At 32.7% G+C, this 15,100-nt stretch overlaps 5 protein-coding genes across 5 annotated transcripts; 4 read left to right on the top strand and 1 right to left on the bottom strand.

The window, feature by feature from the left end:
• Positions 1 to 2,265: 2,265 nt before the first annotated feature.
• LOC129802115 (uncharacterized) lies at positions 2,266 to 3,384 on the top strand. The gene is made up of 3 exons (XM_055847699.1): positions 2,266 to 2,401; positions 2,461 to 2,590; positions 2,655 to 3,384. The coding sequence occupies exons 1-3, from the start codon at positions 2,372 to 2,374 to the stop codon at positions 3,173 to 3,175; spliced, it is 681 nt and encodes a 226-aa protein (XP_055703674.1). The 5' UTR covers positions 2,266 to 2,371; the 3' UTR covers positions 3,176 to 3,384.
• A 2,775-nt stretch (positions 3,385 to 6,159) lies between these two features.
• Positions 6,160 to 7,149, top strand: LOC129802109 (uncharacterized). Its single transcript, XM_055847689.1, has 3 exons — positions 6,160 to 6,269; positions 6,335 to 6,467; positions 6,528 to 7,149. The coding sequence occupies exons 1-3, from the start codon at positions 6,222 to 6,224 to the stop codon at positions 7,130 to 7,132; spliced, it is 786 nt and encodes a 261-aa protein (XP_055703664.1). The 5' UTR covers positions 6,160 to 6,221; the 3' UTR covers positions 7,133 to 7,149.
• A 1,356-nt stretch (positions 7,150 to 8,505) lies between these two features.
• LOC129802111 (uncharacterized) lies at positions 8,506 to 9,422 on the bottom strand. Its single transcript, XM_055847691.1, has 2 exons — positions 9,223 to 9,422; positions 8,506 to 9,159 (listed from the first exon to the last, which is right to left on the bottom strand). Exons 1-2 carry the CDS (start codon positions 9,356 to 9,358, stop codon positions 8,519 to 8,521), a joined length of 777 nt encoding a protein of 258 aa, XP_055703666.1. The 5' UTR covers positions 9,359 to 9,422; the 3' UTR covers positions 8,506 to 8,518.
• A 700-nt stretch (positions 9,423 to 10,122) lies between these two features.
• Positions 10,123 to 11,203, top strand: LOC129802110 (uncharacterized). Its single transcript, XM_055847690.1, has 3 exons — positions 10,123 to 10,239; positions 10,313 to 10,449; positions 10,509 to 11,203. The coding sequence occupies exons 1-3, from the start codon at positions 10,229 to 10,231 to the stop codon at positions 11,135 to 11,137; spliced, it is 777 nt and encodes a 258-aa protein (XP_055703665.1). The 5' UTR covers positions 10,123 to 10,228; the 3' UTR covers positions 11,138 to 11,203.
• An 871-nt stretch (positions 11,204 to 12,074) lies between these two features.
• On the top strand, positions 12,075 to 13,219 carry LOC129802105 (uncharacterized). The gene is made up of 3 exons (XM_055847683.1): positions 12,075 to 12,201; positions 12,276 to 12,408; positions 12,478 to 13,219. Exons 1-3 carry the CDS (start codon positions 12,160 to 12,162, stop codon positions 13,194 to 13,196), a joined length of 894 nt encoding a protein of 297 aa, XP_055703658.1. The 5' UTR covers positions 12,075 to 12,159; the 3' UTR covers positions 13,197 to 13,219.
• The last annotated feature ends 1,881 nt before the right edge of the window (positions 13,220 to 15,100 follow it).

The raw sequence follows: 15,100 nt of genomic DNA, 5'->3' as shown, positions 1-15,100 counted from the left end.
CCGGCTTAGCGTTTCTTTAAAAAAAAAGGAACGTAAACGATTGAAAGTCCCTCCTCTGGTTGCATGTTTTGTAATCCTAAAATTGTTTGGAAGTGTAGGCTGATGATTTTGAGTTGCTTTGAGCTATACACTGTCAGTCCCGGCATTATGCACTTCGGGATTATGTACCTGACGGAATTATGCACATACAATTATGCAAGCTTGACTAATGTTCACACAGGGGTTTTTAGTTTAGAAGAAAATAATTAAGAATATTATTAAATAGTTAAGAAAAATATGTTAAATTTTATTGCATAAAGAAAATTATTATCAATATTCAATGGGAGAATTTTAGCATTTAGAATTATCGTGGGGGATTTATTCATTTTGGAATATATTTCTACACTATTAAATCGTTAGATAATAATGAAGATTAGAAAATAATTTGGGCCATAGTTTGGTTTTTATTAACAGTTTACTTTTGTATGTTTTCATAAGAATACAATGAAAATTTCCTATTTCTATAGATCAGTTCATTACAATTTATGTTGACTTATGTTGACCTATGTATCAGTAAATTTTCCTCATAAAAGGTGGGCGTGTATATCGATGACTTCGGGAATTTCTTTCTCTCTCCACTTTGTTAAGGGATTTAGTACTAAGAATTATTACTTCATATACAGAGAAAATTGGAGCATAAACGCCTTTAAAATTTCTCCTCTTGAAAGAGCAACTCCTCGTGCATATTAGCCTCTAGAAGGTGATGCAGCAAGGAAGAAAAAGTGAGTTTAACTCAACTCACGTGTTTTAATGGAAATTCCAGAGTTCCAGTTTCAGTTAGTCCTTCCAAGGGATCTGTCTGCGAGCGCGGTGCGCTTGAGATAAATCTCTTTTCTTCAAATACTTCAACTGCTGATGAAGCGCTAGCGCTGGCCAGTTGAAGTAAAACCCCTTGGCCTCAATTACCCCAAAATTCTGCTAATTTCGTGATTGCTCTGCCACCTCTGCCACCTTCGAGCTATCAAGGCACCCCTCCAATGGCCCTTCACCTAACATTTGGAATAAATTTGTGAAATCTTTTTTTTTTGTTAAAACACGCCTTAATGTATACTATTTTTTTAAATCCTTCACAAATACAGTAGACTCTCACTCAAATCGGCTCTTTTTCAATCGGGCGAAAGATTTTGTTGACAATTTTCTCGTTTAATTATGAAGCTAATTTGCTCAAATTCGCTGTAGTTCTTCCTATTTTATAGTGATTCCTTATAATTGAGCGCTTTTTGTGGAATTTAAAAAGGCTTTGACGCCCAAATCTATCGATAAACCGGATGACATTTTGCCCCAAATGCCCATTTGAGGGAGAGTCTAGTGTATCCATTATCAAGAGCGAATTCTGTATAAAACTCTTCAAATTGTTAATATCTTGATAATTCTAAGCACCTCCGAGCTCCTGGGAATTACTTCCAATTTCTGGATTTCAAGATATCAAAGCATTTGACAGATTTAACGCCTCTTGGGCACTTTTCAGGTTTCTTATAAATCTTTAAATTTTCTTATTCTTGTTTTGAGAATTTACGCCTTAAAGGCCTCTACACACTATGAGCGATTTCTTTAAAAAAAATGCCTAAAATTTTTCCTATCCTTGTAGGCAGAAACATCAGATTTAAAAAAAAGGTAATTTTTGGCGAAAATTGCTTCTAGTGTATAATTACCATTAAAAAAATGTACAGTAGAGTCTCGCTATAGTCCATATTTCGTTTCAAATTTGACACTTGGGTCGCACTATAGTCCATGTAATTTTTAAAATTATCAACGATTTTTAGTATTGAAATTGCTCGACGGCTTCCACTTTCTTTGCGATTGTGGTACTTGTCCTCGCTCTCTTCATTATGGATCACAATTATCACAACTACTCAATAAAATTTGCCAAAAATATTAAAATAATTATGCATGTCGCATACTAAAAAACATAACCTAACTTAAAATCAGTGTTTTGAAATCAACGGTCGATAAATTGTGGACTATAGAGCGATGGCCTATATCGAGTCTCTACTGTATTGAAAAAAATCTGTTTAGGATTCGACGATTTTTTGTAGATTTATCTGCAAATATTCCACAGACGAATGGGGACATTTTCCGCTGAATTCTACTCGAATTCTGCCGGTTTTTTTTAATGGGAAGTGTTCGACATTTCAAAAAGTGCTAGAAAATCTTCGCCATGTTTACGATTTGTCCTATGATTTTCCTAAGCCGCGGACGGGGGTTGCCATGGTTACGTAAAAAATCAGCTGTTTTTGACAGTTTAACAGTTTGTGTCAGTTTTGTTTACATCTGTGGTTTCACGGCTTGCTGTTTTACAGAAAAAAAGCAGAAGAAAAGGATATTTGTAGAAATGTCAAGTGGTCAAGGGGGTGTTATAATTGTGAGTAATTTTAGGAAATTTGAAAAACTTTAGTTATAGATATTATATTTATGATGTAGAATGAAGTTGTGAGAGCCATTAATGAGATGAGAGCGTCTGATATTCTTTGGAATACCAAACATCCTCAATATAATACTCCAGCTAGACAACAGGCTATAGAAATATCTGCAAAAAGAACTGATCTCTCTGGTAATTTTTATTAAAAATATCTAAGTTTGACTATATTTATAATCAATTTGGCTATATCTTATAGTTGAAAGACTGTCGAATCTAATAAGATATGTAAAAAAGAAATATGCAGAGGAAGTTATCCGTTTGCAATCGGATGATCCTGAGGTTAGAGAGAGAACTTGCTGGAAATGGTACTGGAAGTGCCACTTCCTGAAGGAACCACAGGAATATTTGCCATTGTATCCAGATCCTCATTTTATGATGCAAAATTACCAAGTTGTCCCTCAGAAAGCCATTCCTGTAGCCACTCCAATGAGCACTGAAGCTGTCTACATTAAAACTGAGCATGATTCTCTGGAATCCCCACCGGCGCCTAAAGTCTTTATCCTTGACCCAGATTCCGGGATTAATTGCAAAACGGAAGATAATCCTGTTAAATCTGAAAAATCACCGGAAGATGATAGTTCCAAGAGAAAATTCATCATTGAAAGCACAATTGCATCGGTAAAATTTGATTTGTGCAACAGAAATGTTTCTCAGGACGATTTGGCAGATTTTCACAGCGAACTTATTAGATACATGCACCAGTATTTTATGAAATAAATTAAATTTGCATCGAGAAGCAGTTAAAAGGTTTTTTTTAAGACTTTGCACATTGCTCGAACTTGTAGACCTGACTTTTATGGGGGGTTTTCTTAAAAGATAAAACTACTCTGTAACCGATTGATCTGTACTGTACGTTATTATAACATGTTTCTTGAATTTGTATATCGATCTTTTTGAGTTTGAGGAATAAATGAATGTAACTCAGAGGCTTGGTTTTATTTATGATAAAATCCAAAATGAATAAGGCAGTTCCGCTTTGAGAGACATCGAAGTGAATGACCTTCTCTATGAATTACCTAATACAACGAAATGTTGAATGCAACTTTTTATGCGGTGACTTTAAAATGCATTTTTCAGTTGTATTTCAGTAACTTTATTCCAAAAATATGTACTGCGCAGAAATATGCAGTCTTTTTGTATCATTAGGGTGCTCTAGCGGGCTTTTATCGGTCCCGAAAATGTCACTCAAAACGGAACTCCCTGTAAGATGTTTAATTTTTTCGGTTAGGACTAACACAAGCTCAAAATAAACTGAAATATAATAAAAATTATTGGTTTATAAATTGATATAAGTAATGCTTTTTTTTGCTAAGAAATTAATTAACAATTTAAGGTTTGTGAGGTTATGCCGAACATAACCTTAAAAACACTATTTAAAATTTAAACGAAAATTCCGAATATGTTCAATTTCCAGAAAGTCAAATCTGCTTTTTTAATAAATCTTTAATTTGCAATTTTTCAAACTTTAATTGTTCTTAGGTTTTTCTTTTAAATTTAAAATTAATTTTATTTCAACTCATAAAGTTTTACAGAAGCAGAGCATTAGAGAAAGATCTTCTATCTAACTGATCTAACCTAACAGTTTTAAAATTATTTTGTTAGCATATTCAGCGTCATAAAAGTTCATCTAGTGAAAAATCGAATTTCACCAGATCTAAAAGTTGTGGCAGCGGCTTAAACTGTCCTGATTTAATTTTTATTTATTGATTAAGTTTAATATTTGACTAACTGAATTTAACCTCCTTCTGACCGACTTCAATTTTTTGACCAATTTTAGTGCTAACTGATTTTTTTAATTACGTATTTTTTATGGCTTTGGCACACCTTTTAGATTAGGAATTTTTTTTTTTTTCAAGAAATCAAAATTCGCACCCCTTCCTCAAATATTCTGTATATGCCTACCCCATTTTTTAGCATTTAAAATTGAATTAAAATAAATTGATATTGCTGTGACGTTTAGAGAAAGAAGAAGAGTGCGGAAGAGTAGGATAGACATATGAAAAACTTTTGAAAAAGAAGGGAAGCGAATTTCGATTTCATTAAATTTTTCTAACGTAAAAGGTGTGACGGAGCCTTTACTGATCAATTTTAATTTTTATGCATTCAGCAGACCTTTTAGGTCGGCATTATTACATGAAAACAAAATTCGCTTCTCTTACTTTTTCATGAGATTTGCAAATTCATAAAGTCAAAATTCACATCCCTTTCTCTCCCAAAAGACTTGCATATTTGCATTAGTCTATCCCATTCTTTCAGACTCAAAATTGGCTTGAACTAAATTTAATTTGCTGTGATGCTCAAAAGAAGAAGACAAGTGCGTGAAAGAGTAGGATAGACATATGTTAAGTTTTTAGAAAAGAAAGGGATGTAAATTTTAACTTTGTGAATTTTTCCTGATCTCAAAAGTTGTGTCGGAGCCATTACTGGCCAAATTTAATTTTTTACTGACTGAATTTAATTTTTTAACTGATCGATTTTCATATTTTACTGACTGAATTTAGTCTTCTAATCACAAATATTGTGCCAACTAAATTCAGTTTTTTATTCACCTGATTTAATTTTTTAACTGACCCTGGTATCACATTATAAGATTAATATTAATATTAAGAAAAGCCGGAAAGAGAGCTAATATGGTATGCAAAATTTCAAATGAAAAATCATGTGTGTTAGAAAGAGTACACTCTAGTGGAGTAATACGATGAGTAAGATATTACTGTTCGTAATAATTGCTTTCTGAATCGTATTACAGGCAATTCTAGCAATTTTCCATACGTGCCGACTGTGATCCGGCCAGTTTTCGAGTAATGGTATTGCTGCCAACTTTGTACGTAGTGGGAAAATTCGAGAGAGAGAGAGAGAGAGAGAGGCAAGAAAAAACAATTGCTATCTTTTTTTTTCATTCTCGCAGTTCAGACAATTAATCTTAATTACAGTAGACTCTTTAAAAAACGGCCACTTGGGACTGAAATGTCACCCGAATAAGAGAGAAATTCGGGCATCAAATTGTTTGAAATGCAACGATTTTTTGTTTACCTGCATACTCGTATTAAGTATACATGCTCATATTTATGGTCAATTTCATGAAAGCCCCTTAATAATGCAAAATAACATAACAACTGAGATAAAGCATGGCAATTTGAGCATATTTGCTTCATTCATAATCATAATCGAACTTGAAAAATGTCAAGAAACTTTTTTCAAATTTACCTGCTGCCCGAAATAAAAAGTAGCCCGATGTTAAAGGAGCCGAATTAGCGAGAGTCTAGTCTAGTCTACTGTAATCTTATACGTGACATGGTCATAAGGTGAGATGTAAAATCCGATCCTATTTCGTCGGTTTTTCACTTTCACCTTTGTAATGTGTTAGATTTTTAAACTTATAAATCCGTTCTTCTAAATGATAGAGGTTATTTTTAAAAAAAAATTTAGGCATAACCTAAAATATTTTGCAAAAAATTTAGATTGAGACATTTGATTTTGACCCTTTTAGACAATCCTAATTGAAACATTTAAATTTATGATTGATTAACTAAAAATCGTATAAATTTAATGCATTCAATCATTTCAATATTGATTATTATTTTTTTAAAGGTTAAAACTAACCTCACATTTCAAAATTAAGCCGAACAGATTTTCTAGCAGTTGTCCATATGAAATCCATAGGATGTGTCGTCGGACTTACAAAATATTTTGGATCGAAGTGTCAACTTTGATGCTTTCTTATAGCGTTCTGGGGATTTTGGCTTGATCTGAAGTGGTCAGGATGTCTTCTACTTTTCAAAAAGTTATTTATGATAATTATGAACCGACTGTAAGTAATAAAATAAAAAATATAGTATTTTTAAGTTAAATACATTTGACTATCCTTATTAATAGGCGAATAATATTGAAGAAGTAATAGAAGAACTGAGAGAATATCCAATCCTTTGGAATACAAATCTTCTGCAATATCACACTGTAAAAAGGATTAAAGCTCTCAGAGTATCAGCAAGACGGCTTAATATAACTGGCAAGTAAAATTGAAATTCACAAAAAAATATGTAATTACAATGGTTCTTAAATCCGGCAGAGGAAAGGCTGACCAAGTTGATAGCCTACTTAAAAAGGAAATGTTTATACCAAAGGAAGCAACTGGAGACACTCAAGAAGGAGGGCAAGGAAGCAAATGTGATCTGGAAATGGTACGATCACTGCGATTTCCTGAGAAAGTGGCAAAAGAGAGCACCGAAGTATCTCATGCCAGCAACCACAAATGACCCTGATGGCGAGGTAGAAGATCCTAAACCTACAGAACCAACTTCTACCACAAGAAGCCACTCCAATTTGAAAAGAAAGATAACAATTGAGAAACCAGGAGAGGAGGATGAAGCAACATGCTCTAGTACCAGATTCATCGCTGTTCCAAATCCAGGAAATGATAAAATTAAATCGGACAATTCACAAAATCCAGTTGCCTGGTCGGACTCTGATACAGATTCAGAATCTCAATATGCTATTAGTGCTCCCGTGGTAGCGTCAGGGGACAGAGAAAACAAAAATTTTGTCATAAAGTCCATCCGTTCTTCTCTTACTTTCCATCTGACCAATAGTGGAATGACTGAAGATGAATTAGTCAATTTCCATAGCGATTTGATCTTGTATATGCATTCATACAAAGAAAAACGTAAGAAATAAAGAAATTGCTCTCCGTTTTTTTGGATTTTGATTTAGATTTAGAAAAACCAATGATAAGCCTAGATAAGCTTATGATACTTGAGATTCTTTGCCGTATCCTCTAATTACGCACAATTCGATCGCGATTTTGGAACAGGAAAAATTCATAAAGTCAAAATTCACATGTCTTTCTTTCCCAAAAGATTTGCATTAGTCTATCCCACTCTTTCGGACTTAAAAATGGACTAAACTAAATTTAATTTGGTGTGATGTTGAAAAGAAGAAGAAGAGTGCGAAAGAGTAGAATATACATTACGAAAAGCTTTAAAGAAATAAAAGGACGTGAATTTTGACTTTATGAAATTTTCCTGATCTAAAAGGTGTGCCAGAGCCATAAAAAACTAAATTTGGTTAGCCCCATATTGGTTAAAAGCAGAAGAGTCCGAAAGAGTGGTACAGGAAAGGGCATATACTCTTTTTGAGAAGAGGTTCAAATTGCGAATTTCGATTAATTGAAATTTTCCTAATCTAAAAGATGTGCCAGAAACGTAAAAAAATAAAAATTGATCAGTAAATAAAAATTAAATCAGGCCAGTAAAAAACTAAATTTGGTTAGTCCAATATTCGTTAATAAAAAATGTCTTTGATCAGTAATGTATTAAAAAAAAATTGATCAGTTAAAATATTTAATTAGGGCAGCAAAAAACAAAGTTTGGTCAGTAAAGTAAAGTATTAAAATTGACTAGTAAAAAAAAACGATCAACACAGTATGGGCCAGAAAAAAAATGTTCGGTCAGCAAACTATTAAAATTGTTCAGTTCAAAAATTAAATTCGTTAAAAAAAATAATTTTCGTCAGTAAAATATGAAATTTTTATAAAATTGGAGGTTATTTCAAATAACCTTAAATTAATAACGAATTTATAAATCAATTATAGAAATTTAACCTATAATCGGAATTCTCTAACTAACTTCTTAACCAAATAAAGAAGGCCATGTTGACCATAACCTTAAATTAGTTCTGCTTCCTCTTCTTTACTTAAATTTGTACGGCTTGGAAATGAAAATATTTACAACTTCTTTAGGTTAATATTAAAAATTCGAGAGACTTATTTAAATTTAATATTATTTAGGGGAATGTAGGCATGGTTCGCACAGAGTTAACCTTCAAACGATGCGAATTTTCTCTTTGTTTGCAAAGAGCTGACCTATCATTTCTCATCTCGTTTCATGAGCTTAATAATGATCTATCTTATGGCTAAGAAATGACGAACTAACTCTCTACAAACATAGAGAAAATTTGAGTTGTTTGAAGGTTCACTCTGTGCGAACCATCCCAATATTCCCCTAAGGTTATGCGTAACATAACCCTATAAAAATTAAAACTAATTTGTAAATAAGAATTGTTTTATTTGAATTTGTTCTTAAAATATGAATGCATGTACTTGAGTAATTCTCCATGAAATTCTATGACTTCATCCTCAGAAATTTTATCATTGGAAAGATTGTATCGAACGGAGGAGCAAACGCCTTTAATAAGAAATTCCTTGTTGCTTTTGTCTTGCCTTCTGCTGTTTTCGGTAGAGTCCCGTTCCTTATCACTTTCGTCCATTGGCGCATGATCATCTTCCGAGTGTGTTGATCCTGGCGGATCTGAATGATGATGAATTGATTCTCGACTGTCCTCTTCCTGATCTTCAGGTTTCATTTGTGGACGAGTGTCCACAATGTACACTTTCGTTACTGATCCTACATCATCGTCATCATCTTCATCAGGTTCTTCATCTTTGATGGGAATATGTTCAGACTCTTCAGGTTGATGGGTTTGACTTGAGCGGTTTGAAGCATTTCCAGATGAGTCGTTATCATTAGAAATTTCAGCTGGTTTTAAATAATTCGGTGGATTTTTCAATTCTCTCAGGAAATGACAATATTTGTACCATTTCCAATGAACATTGGTCTGATTGCCCTTTCCTGGCGCCTCTAATTGTTTCCTAGTCTTGCTATATTCCTTTTTAATGTACTTCACAAGTAAATTGAGTCTTTGAGCTACATCAGTAAAATAAGTAATTCTAATTCTGTAATCTTCAAAAGGTAAATTAATAAACTTACGAGATACTCCCATTCTCCTGGCTGATACATGTAAAACTGCAGTTCGATATGGCGAGAGATAGCGATAATCTTTTGTATTCCAAAGTATGGAATTATTTTGCATTTCCTGAATAGCTTTTTGCACCTGAGGAGTCATTGTTGCGTGTTTACATTGGAAAAAGTTTGCCGGACCTATCAAAAGTAAACAACATGCTTTTCGACATTTCGATAAATAAATCGAACCCTATATCCAAACAGGGCGGAATGAAATGCAGATTATGAGTATAAAACTCCTCGGAATTCTTCACAATTTCCCGCGCAATTGGGGCCATTGGGGCCGTTGCAATTGAATTAGAATTTTCAAGACCTTTCAAATAAATTCAATTTCAACCAAATTGTTTGAGAATTAGGCCTTCTAGAGTGGATTTTGGTCTTAAAAAATTCGGTCAAGCGTGAAAGTTCAACATGGATAAGTTTCAAGACTTATCCAAAAACGAAAATCCAAAAGACGTGGTTTTTCAAATAAAGGATGGAGTGGTATAGGGAGAAGAAAAAATGACTGAAGATTCGTGATATCTTCTGTAGGGGTTCCCATGTTCGTAAAGTAATATCTCTTAACATTTGGCGTCTAACAAAGCGTCTCTCTCACTTTGTAATTGAATAAAAATGTAAATCACATAATTTTGGAAGCATCTTATCACTTTTGATTTTAAATATTATTAACTATTAAGTTGTAAAGATAATTAACTACCGCACTGGAATATTCAGGAAGACAAATAATAATGGAAATAACTAAGATAGTTCTGCAGAACTTCCCAAGGAATAGTAGTGGTTTTTCCATGGAAGTTCGCGTGGAAAAGTAGTGGATTGACTCCATAGATTTTCCCAGATTTTTCTGCAGCGGTTATAGGGTTTGTTTTACCCCATGTAATGTCAAAAAGTATTTTTTGCAAGTGAAGTGGATCGATATTCGCGTTTTGTGATTTATTTTATGCTTCCCTAAGAATTAAAAAAAAAAATCCCTCCAATGACGAGCAGGTTTGTTTTATTTTTATAATTTTGCATTGTTTCTTTCAATTACTTTTTAATAAAAATTTTATAAATAATCCAGAGCGTCAGATGAAATAGAAAACACCATAAGAGAAATGCAGAGGGATTCAATCCTTTGGGATTCCAAGCATCCCAAATTTTTCTCCCACAAAAGGACACTTGCAATAAGACAATCAGCTAAAAGAATCGGGATAAATAGTAAGTTAAAAAAAAAACATTATAGAATCAACAAAATACAATATTAATAATTTTTTTAGTTCATAGATTTGCCGATATTATAAAATATATTAAGCGAGAATATTACAAAACGCAAAAGAAGTTGGAAAGTGATGGAATGAATAAGAACAAAATGTATTGGAAATGGTACGATTATTGTTCATTTCTTCAAGAGACGGGAAATGATCAAAGTTCAAGGAAAACCTTGAATACAAATCATAGCTTCAATTTATCTTCTGACGATAATTCCAATCAATCTCACTTTGAGAACTTTTCCGCTGCTGTTGAGGGTTTTTCGGGCCCTTCAAAGAGTTCTTTTTACAATAAAGTACCGCAACCGCAATCTCACCAGTTGGATTCAACAACCCTGACAAATCCTGAAATCTCTGAAATGGATATAAAACCCGAAGGAAACTATTTCACTGAAGAACAGTATCAGTTATCAGATAGCGCAGGACATGTCCTTCCGCGTGATATGGATGGCGAAGTGATGGAAAGAGATGCTTCTGACAAGAGAGAAGGTCTGGACAAGAAATTCCTAATCAAAGGTGTATGCTCAGCTGTTGAGTATCATTTGTCCAATGACAGGATAACTGAAGATGATGTTATTGAATTTCATGGATTTATAGTTAAATCAATGCATTCATATTTCAAAAATAAATATAAATAAAATGTGTGCGAAGATATAAAAATAGAACAATGAAAAGAGTGGAAAATAAAGTATTTGAGGCTTTCATAGACTTTTATTCACCCATCCCAGAAATCCTATTTACGGAGGAGAACCTATCCCATTCTGTTTTTCATATTTTTCAATCATAATCTCTACTAAGATTCGTCTAACAATTTTCCTAAATTTTCTATGGAAAATACCGCGGAAATTCCAGTCAAATTCCGCGGAATTGGTGGAATTTTCCGCATATTTCTGAAGGAAATATATGGAGTCAATTCCAGTGAACGGAAAATTAAATTTTAAAAAAATTGTAACAATGCCTTTAGACTGGCAAAATACAAAATTAGACAAAATGCGTTTAATTTCTCGGAAACTTAAAAAAATCCGCGGACTTATCCTTATCGAAATCGAGAAATTCCACGCATATTGGTTATAGGGAAGCAATACATGACCCAATAAAAAATGCGTCAATATCGTAATGTTCGACCTAAGAGTTATAAAAAACAGAAGAAATCAGAATACTGCATGGGATATTCGTAGGACATGTCTCATCATAATTTATTTAAATTTTCATTTATAAAATCTACTTTTATATCAATTTCTTTGCGAAATAAGAATGCATTTATGCTATTAAATTACTGTTTTTGATCCTAAACTTAAAGGATTGACTGTTTTCTCTCGTTATCAATTGTTTTCTTGAATCAATTGTTTTCTGTTGATCTTTTATTTTAGTTTATTTTCAACAGAAATCCAGGATTTTATTAACATCTTCTTTATTTTTTTGTTCAATCACTAAAATTAAAAACCAAAAGTCATAGGTTCTAAAAACGTTCTAAAACAGCACTTTGTATGCTTAGGAATATATTTGCTGCGTTTTGATACTTAGACAAACGATAAATCTGTAGATATTGATAGAATGTCTATCAATATACGTTATAGGGCGTCGGAAAATCATAAACACGCTTTTTTGACAGCTGCACTAGTTTGTTTATGTTTTTTGTGTTAAAAAAGTAAGTGAAATTATGAGTTCTGGCGGAAAAACTCAGTGTATTATATATGGAGTGGTAAGTATGCAATTTATGAAAATTTATAAAAAATACATATATTCAAAGATCGTATCATAAAATTTCAATTAAAGAATAATGTCGTGGAGAAGGCTATAGAACAAATGAAGAATAATGAATTACTTTGGAACACAAGACATCCCAATTTCTTCAAGGTTGAAAGGAAGAAATTATTGGAAAAATGTGCAAAGCAAATTGGCATTCCCGGTAAAATAATAAACTTTAAAGTTTTATTAAAAAAAAAATAGGTTTCTAAGTATCCAATTTCGATTATAGATGCTAGACTTGCAGAAGTTATTTCTTATATAAAAAAGAAATATATTCTGGAGGATAGAAAAAAGAAGGAAGCTGAGAAAAATGGTATTGGTTCCGATGATTACAAAAACTGGAAGTGGTATGATCGGTGCGCTTTCCTTCGAAACTGGAACCATAACAAATCTTCTCGAATAAATCCCAAGTTCACTATATCATGGGATAATTCTACTGCGCGTCCGCCTGATTCTTCAGAAGCTACATCAACAGCATTGAAGTCATATTCAAGGACAAGGAAATCACTTCTTAAAACTGAATACAATTCACCTGAAGTAAAGTTTTCTGATCCTTCTGGTTCATTGGTTTCGACTTCAGAAGTCTTAATTGCGGATCAAAATCCAGAATTTCATTGCAAACTTGAAGATGAGACTGAAGATTTATCTCAGGAGAGAAATAAAGAAGTGGATATTAGTGAAACAGATCCTCAAAAGGACAATACAATAGACACTCCTACAGATACTGCAAGTGAAGGTGAACCTGAGGATCCCATTGCAACCAGATCACCTCCAGATCAAAGTTCCTCGACATTTAGTGAAGAAAAAAGGAAATTTTTAATTGATGCTGTACGTTCTTCCATTGCTTTCCAATTGTCCAATGAGGAACTCTCGGAACATGATTTAGTGGCATTCCACAGCGACATAATAATGTACATGCATTCTTACTTTAACGACAAGACAAAATGAAATACATGACTTATTTCTCAAAACAAGATCAACCATTCATCAACCTTTCGCAATCTGAAAAGAAAGTTCTTGAGATCTCCGAGTGGAAATCGAATTTTTGAGAAGAAATCAAGGTCTAGAACTAATTCTTTAAAGACTTATCTGATGAAGTTTTCAACCATAAATTTCTTATAAAATATCATATGATAAAATGCTAGAATCGTTTTAATATGTTGCTCAAATGTTCGATAATCCTGAATTTTGTTTTTTCTTTGATAGTTCTACGTTTTCCAATATTTTTCTTTTTATCCAAATATGAAAAATTGATTGTAAAGTTACTAAATTATTATTTTCATTTAAATACAAATTTGTAATTTTTGAAATATACGAAATGAATTTCGAATTTTGATTTTATAAGTGAAAGTGATTTTATTTTTTGTTTCAGCGGAACTTTACTATTGACGTACTTTGTTTATAGACCTCTTGCTTTCAGAAATATACTTTTCTGACATAAGCTAATTACACTGTGCAACGATGATGTTGTCCCTGGGTTCTCATGCTATTTTTTCTATTGCTAGGGTCAAATGATTTACGAAAATACTTATCATTTTGATTTCATTTGGATTTTGCGCCTGGTATTTAGGAAAAACCGTTTTTGCCGTTTTTTGATACTTGGGTGCCTATATCTCCGATTCTGCTGAACCGATTTATTTCTCACTAGGGAATAATTTGTTGTCCTTTACATGCCCGATATATCCTCTGAACAGATGAAGTTCGTACAACTGACACCAGGGGCGCTGTAGTCTCAAATTATGTCAGAAAACATGAAAAACCGAACTTTTTAGCAACTTTGATCAAAAATATCTTGAAAACTAGGACTGTCCCTAACAATCTGTATTGTGGGTTTTATAGAGAATTTAATCAGCTACATTTTCGTCCATGTACAACATTTTTGAGGTTCATATTGAGGTTCATTCATTGAGGTTCAGATAGGATATTGAGGTTCAAACGAAAAATGAGCATTCAGCCAACTAAATAAAACCTTCATAATTTCAAGTGTTATTGTGTTTTAGTTCCAAAGACAATTCCATTTGGGATTTTGGCGGGCACCTAGGGTAAATGTCCTAATTCAAAACCATTTCCAGACGCTTTAACTTTGACAGAAGATTCAACATATTAAATTCATATTTTTTTATAAGAGAATTATATAAATTTGCTCCTTGACTCTTCTGGAATGTTACTGTTTAGTGAAAATTCTTTAGATATAATTTGAAAACTTTTTAAATACAAGAAAAATACGCGAGCGTTAAATGCTTCTATTGGAAACAAATTAATCCAAATGGAGACATGGGAAAGTTTCTAATTGGAGACAAACAGTGTAACTGAAACCGCCACGAAAGGCTTCCAAAACCTTGTTGATTTGCTCTTGAGTGCAGGATTTGTTCTTATTCCTTGTCTTTTTTCATTTATCATCTAAAACAATAAGAAAATCTCTCCAAAAAATCATATTTCCGGGGTTTCCTATTGAAGCATTTGCATACACTTTAGAAAAACCCTTTTTGTTCACGAAATCAGTAATTATTTCATTTGAAAATTTCACGTACCATTAACAATAAATATTAGCACTTAATTTAACTAAAATTAGCCAGAAATATGAAATAAATGTTAAACAAAACGAATAAACAACAGTCACCTCATTGTGTTTTTCATTGGTATACATGGATCGATCGATGAAAAATCCGATGGTGGAAAGGTACACTTTTAATTTTTCTGATAAATTAACAATTTAAAATTTGTGAATATGAATGGATTTTCACTTTATTTGGAGCAGAATTAACTGAATAATGAAACTGTGGTATACAAAATATATAAATATAATAATTTAGTACTATATTTATCATGAAAACAATGACGCTTCCATTTGG

This window comes from Phlebotomus papatasi, chromosome 2, assembly GCF_024763615.1.
Source record: "Phlebotomus papatasi isolate M1 chromosome 2, Ppap_2.1, whole genome shotgun sequence".
In the NCBI taxonomy this organism is placed as follows: Eukaryota; Metazoa; Arthropoda; class Insecta; order Diptera; family Psychodidae; genus Phlebotomus; species Phlebotomus papatasi.
The sequence above is the reverse complement of the archived record's forward strand: the minus strand, read 5'-3'. Positions and strand labels throughout refer to the sequence as shown.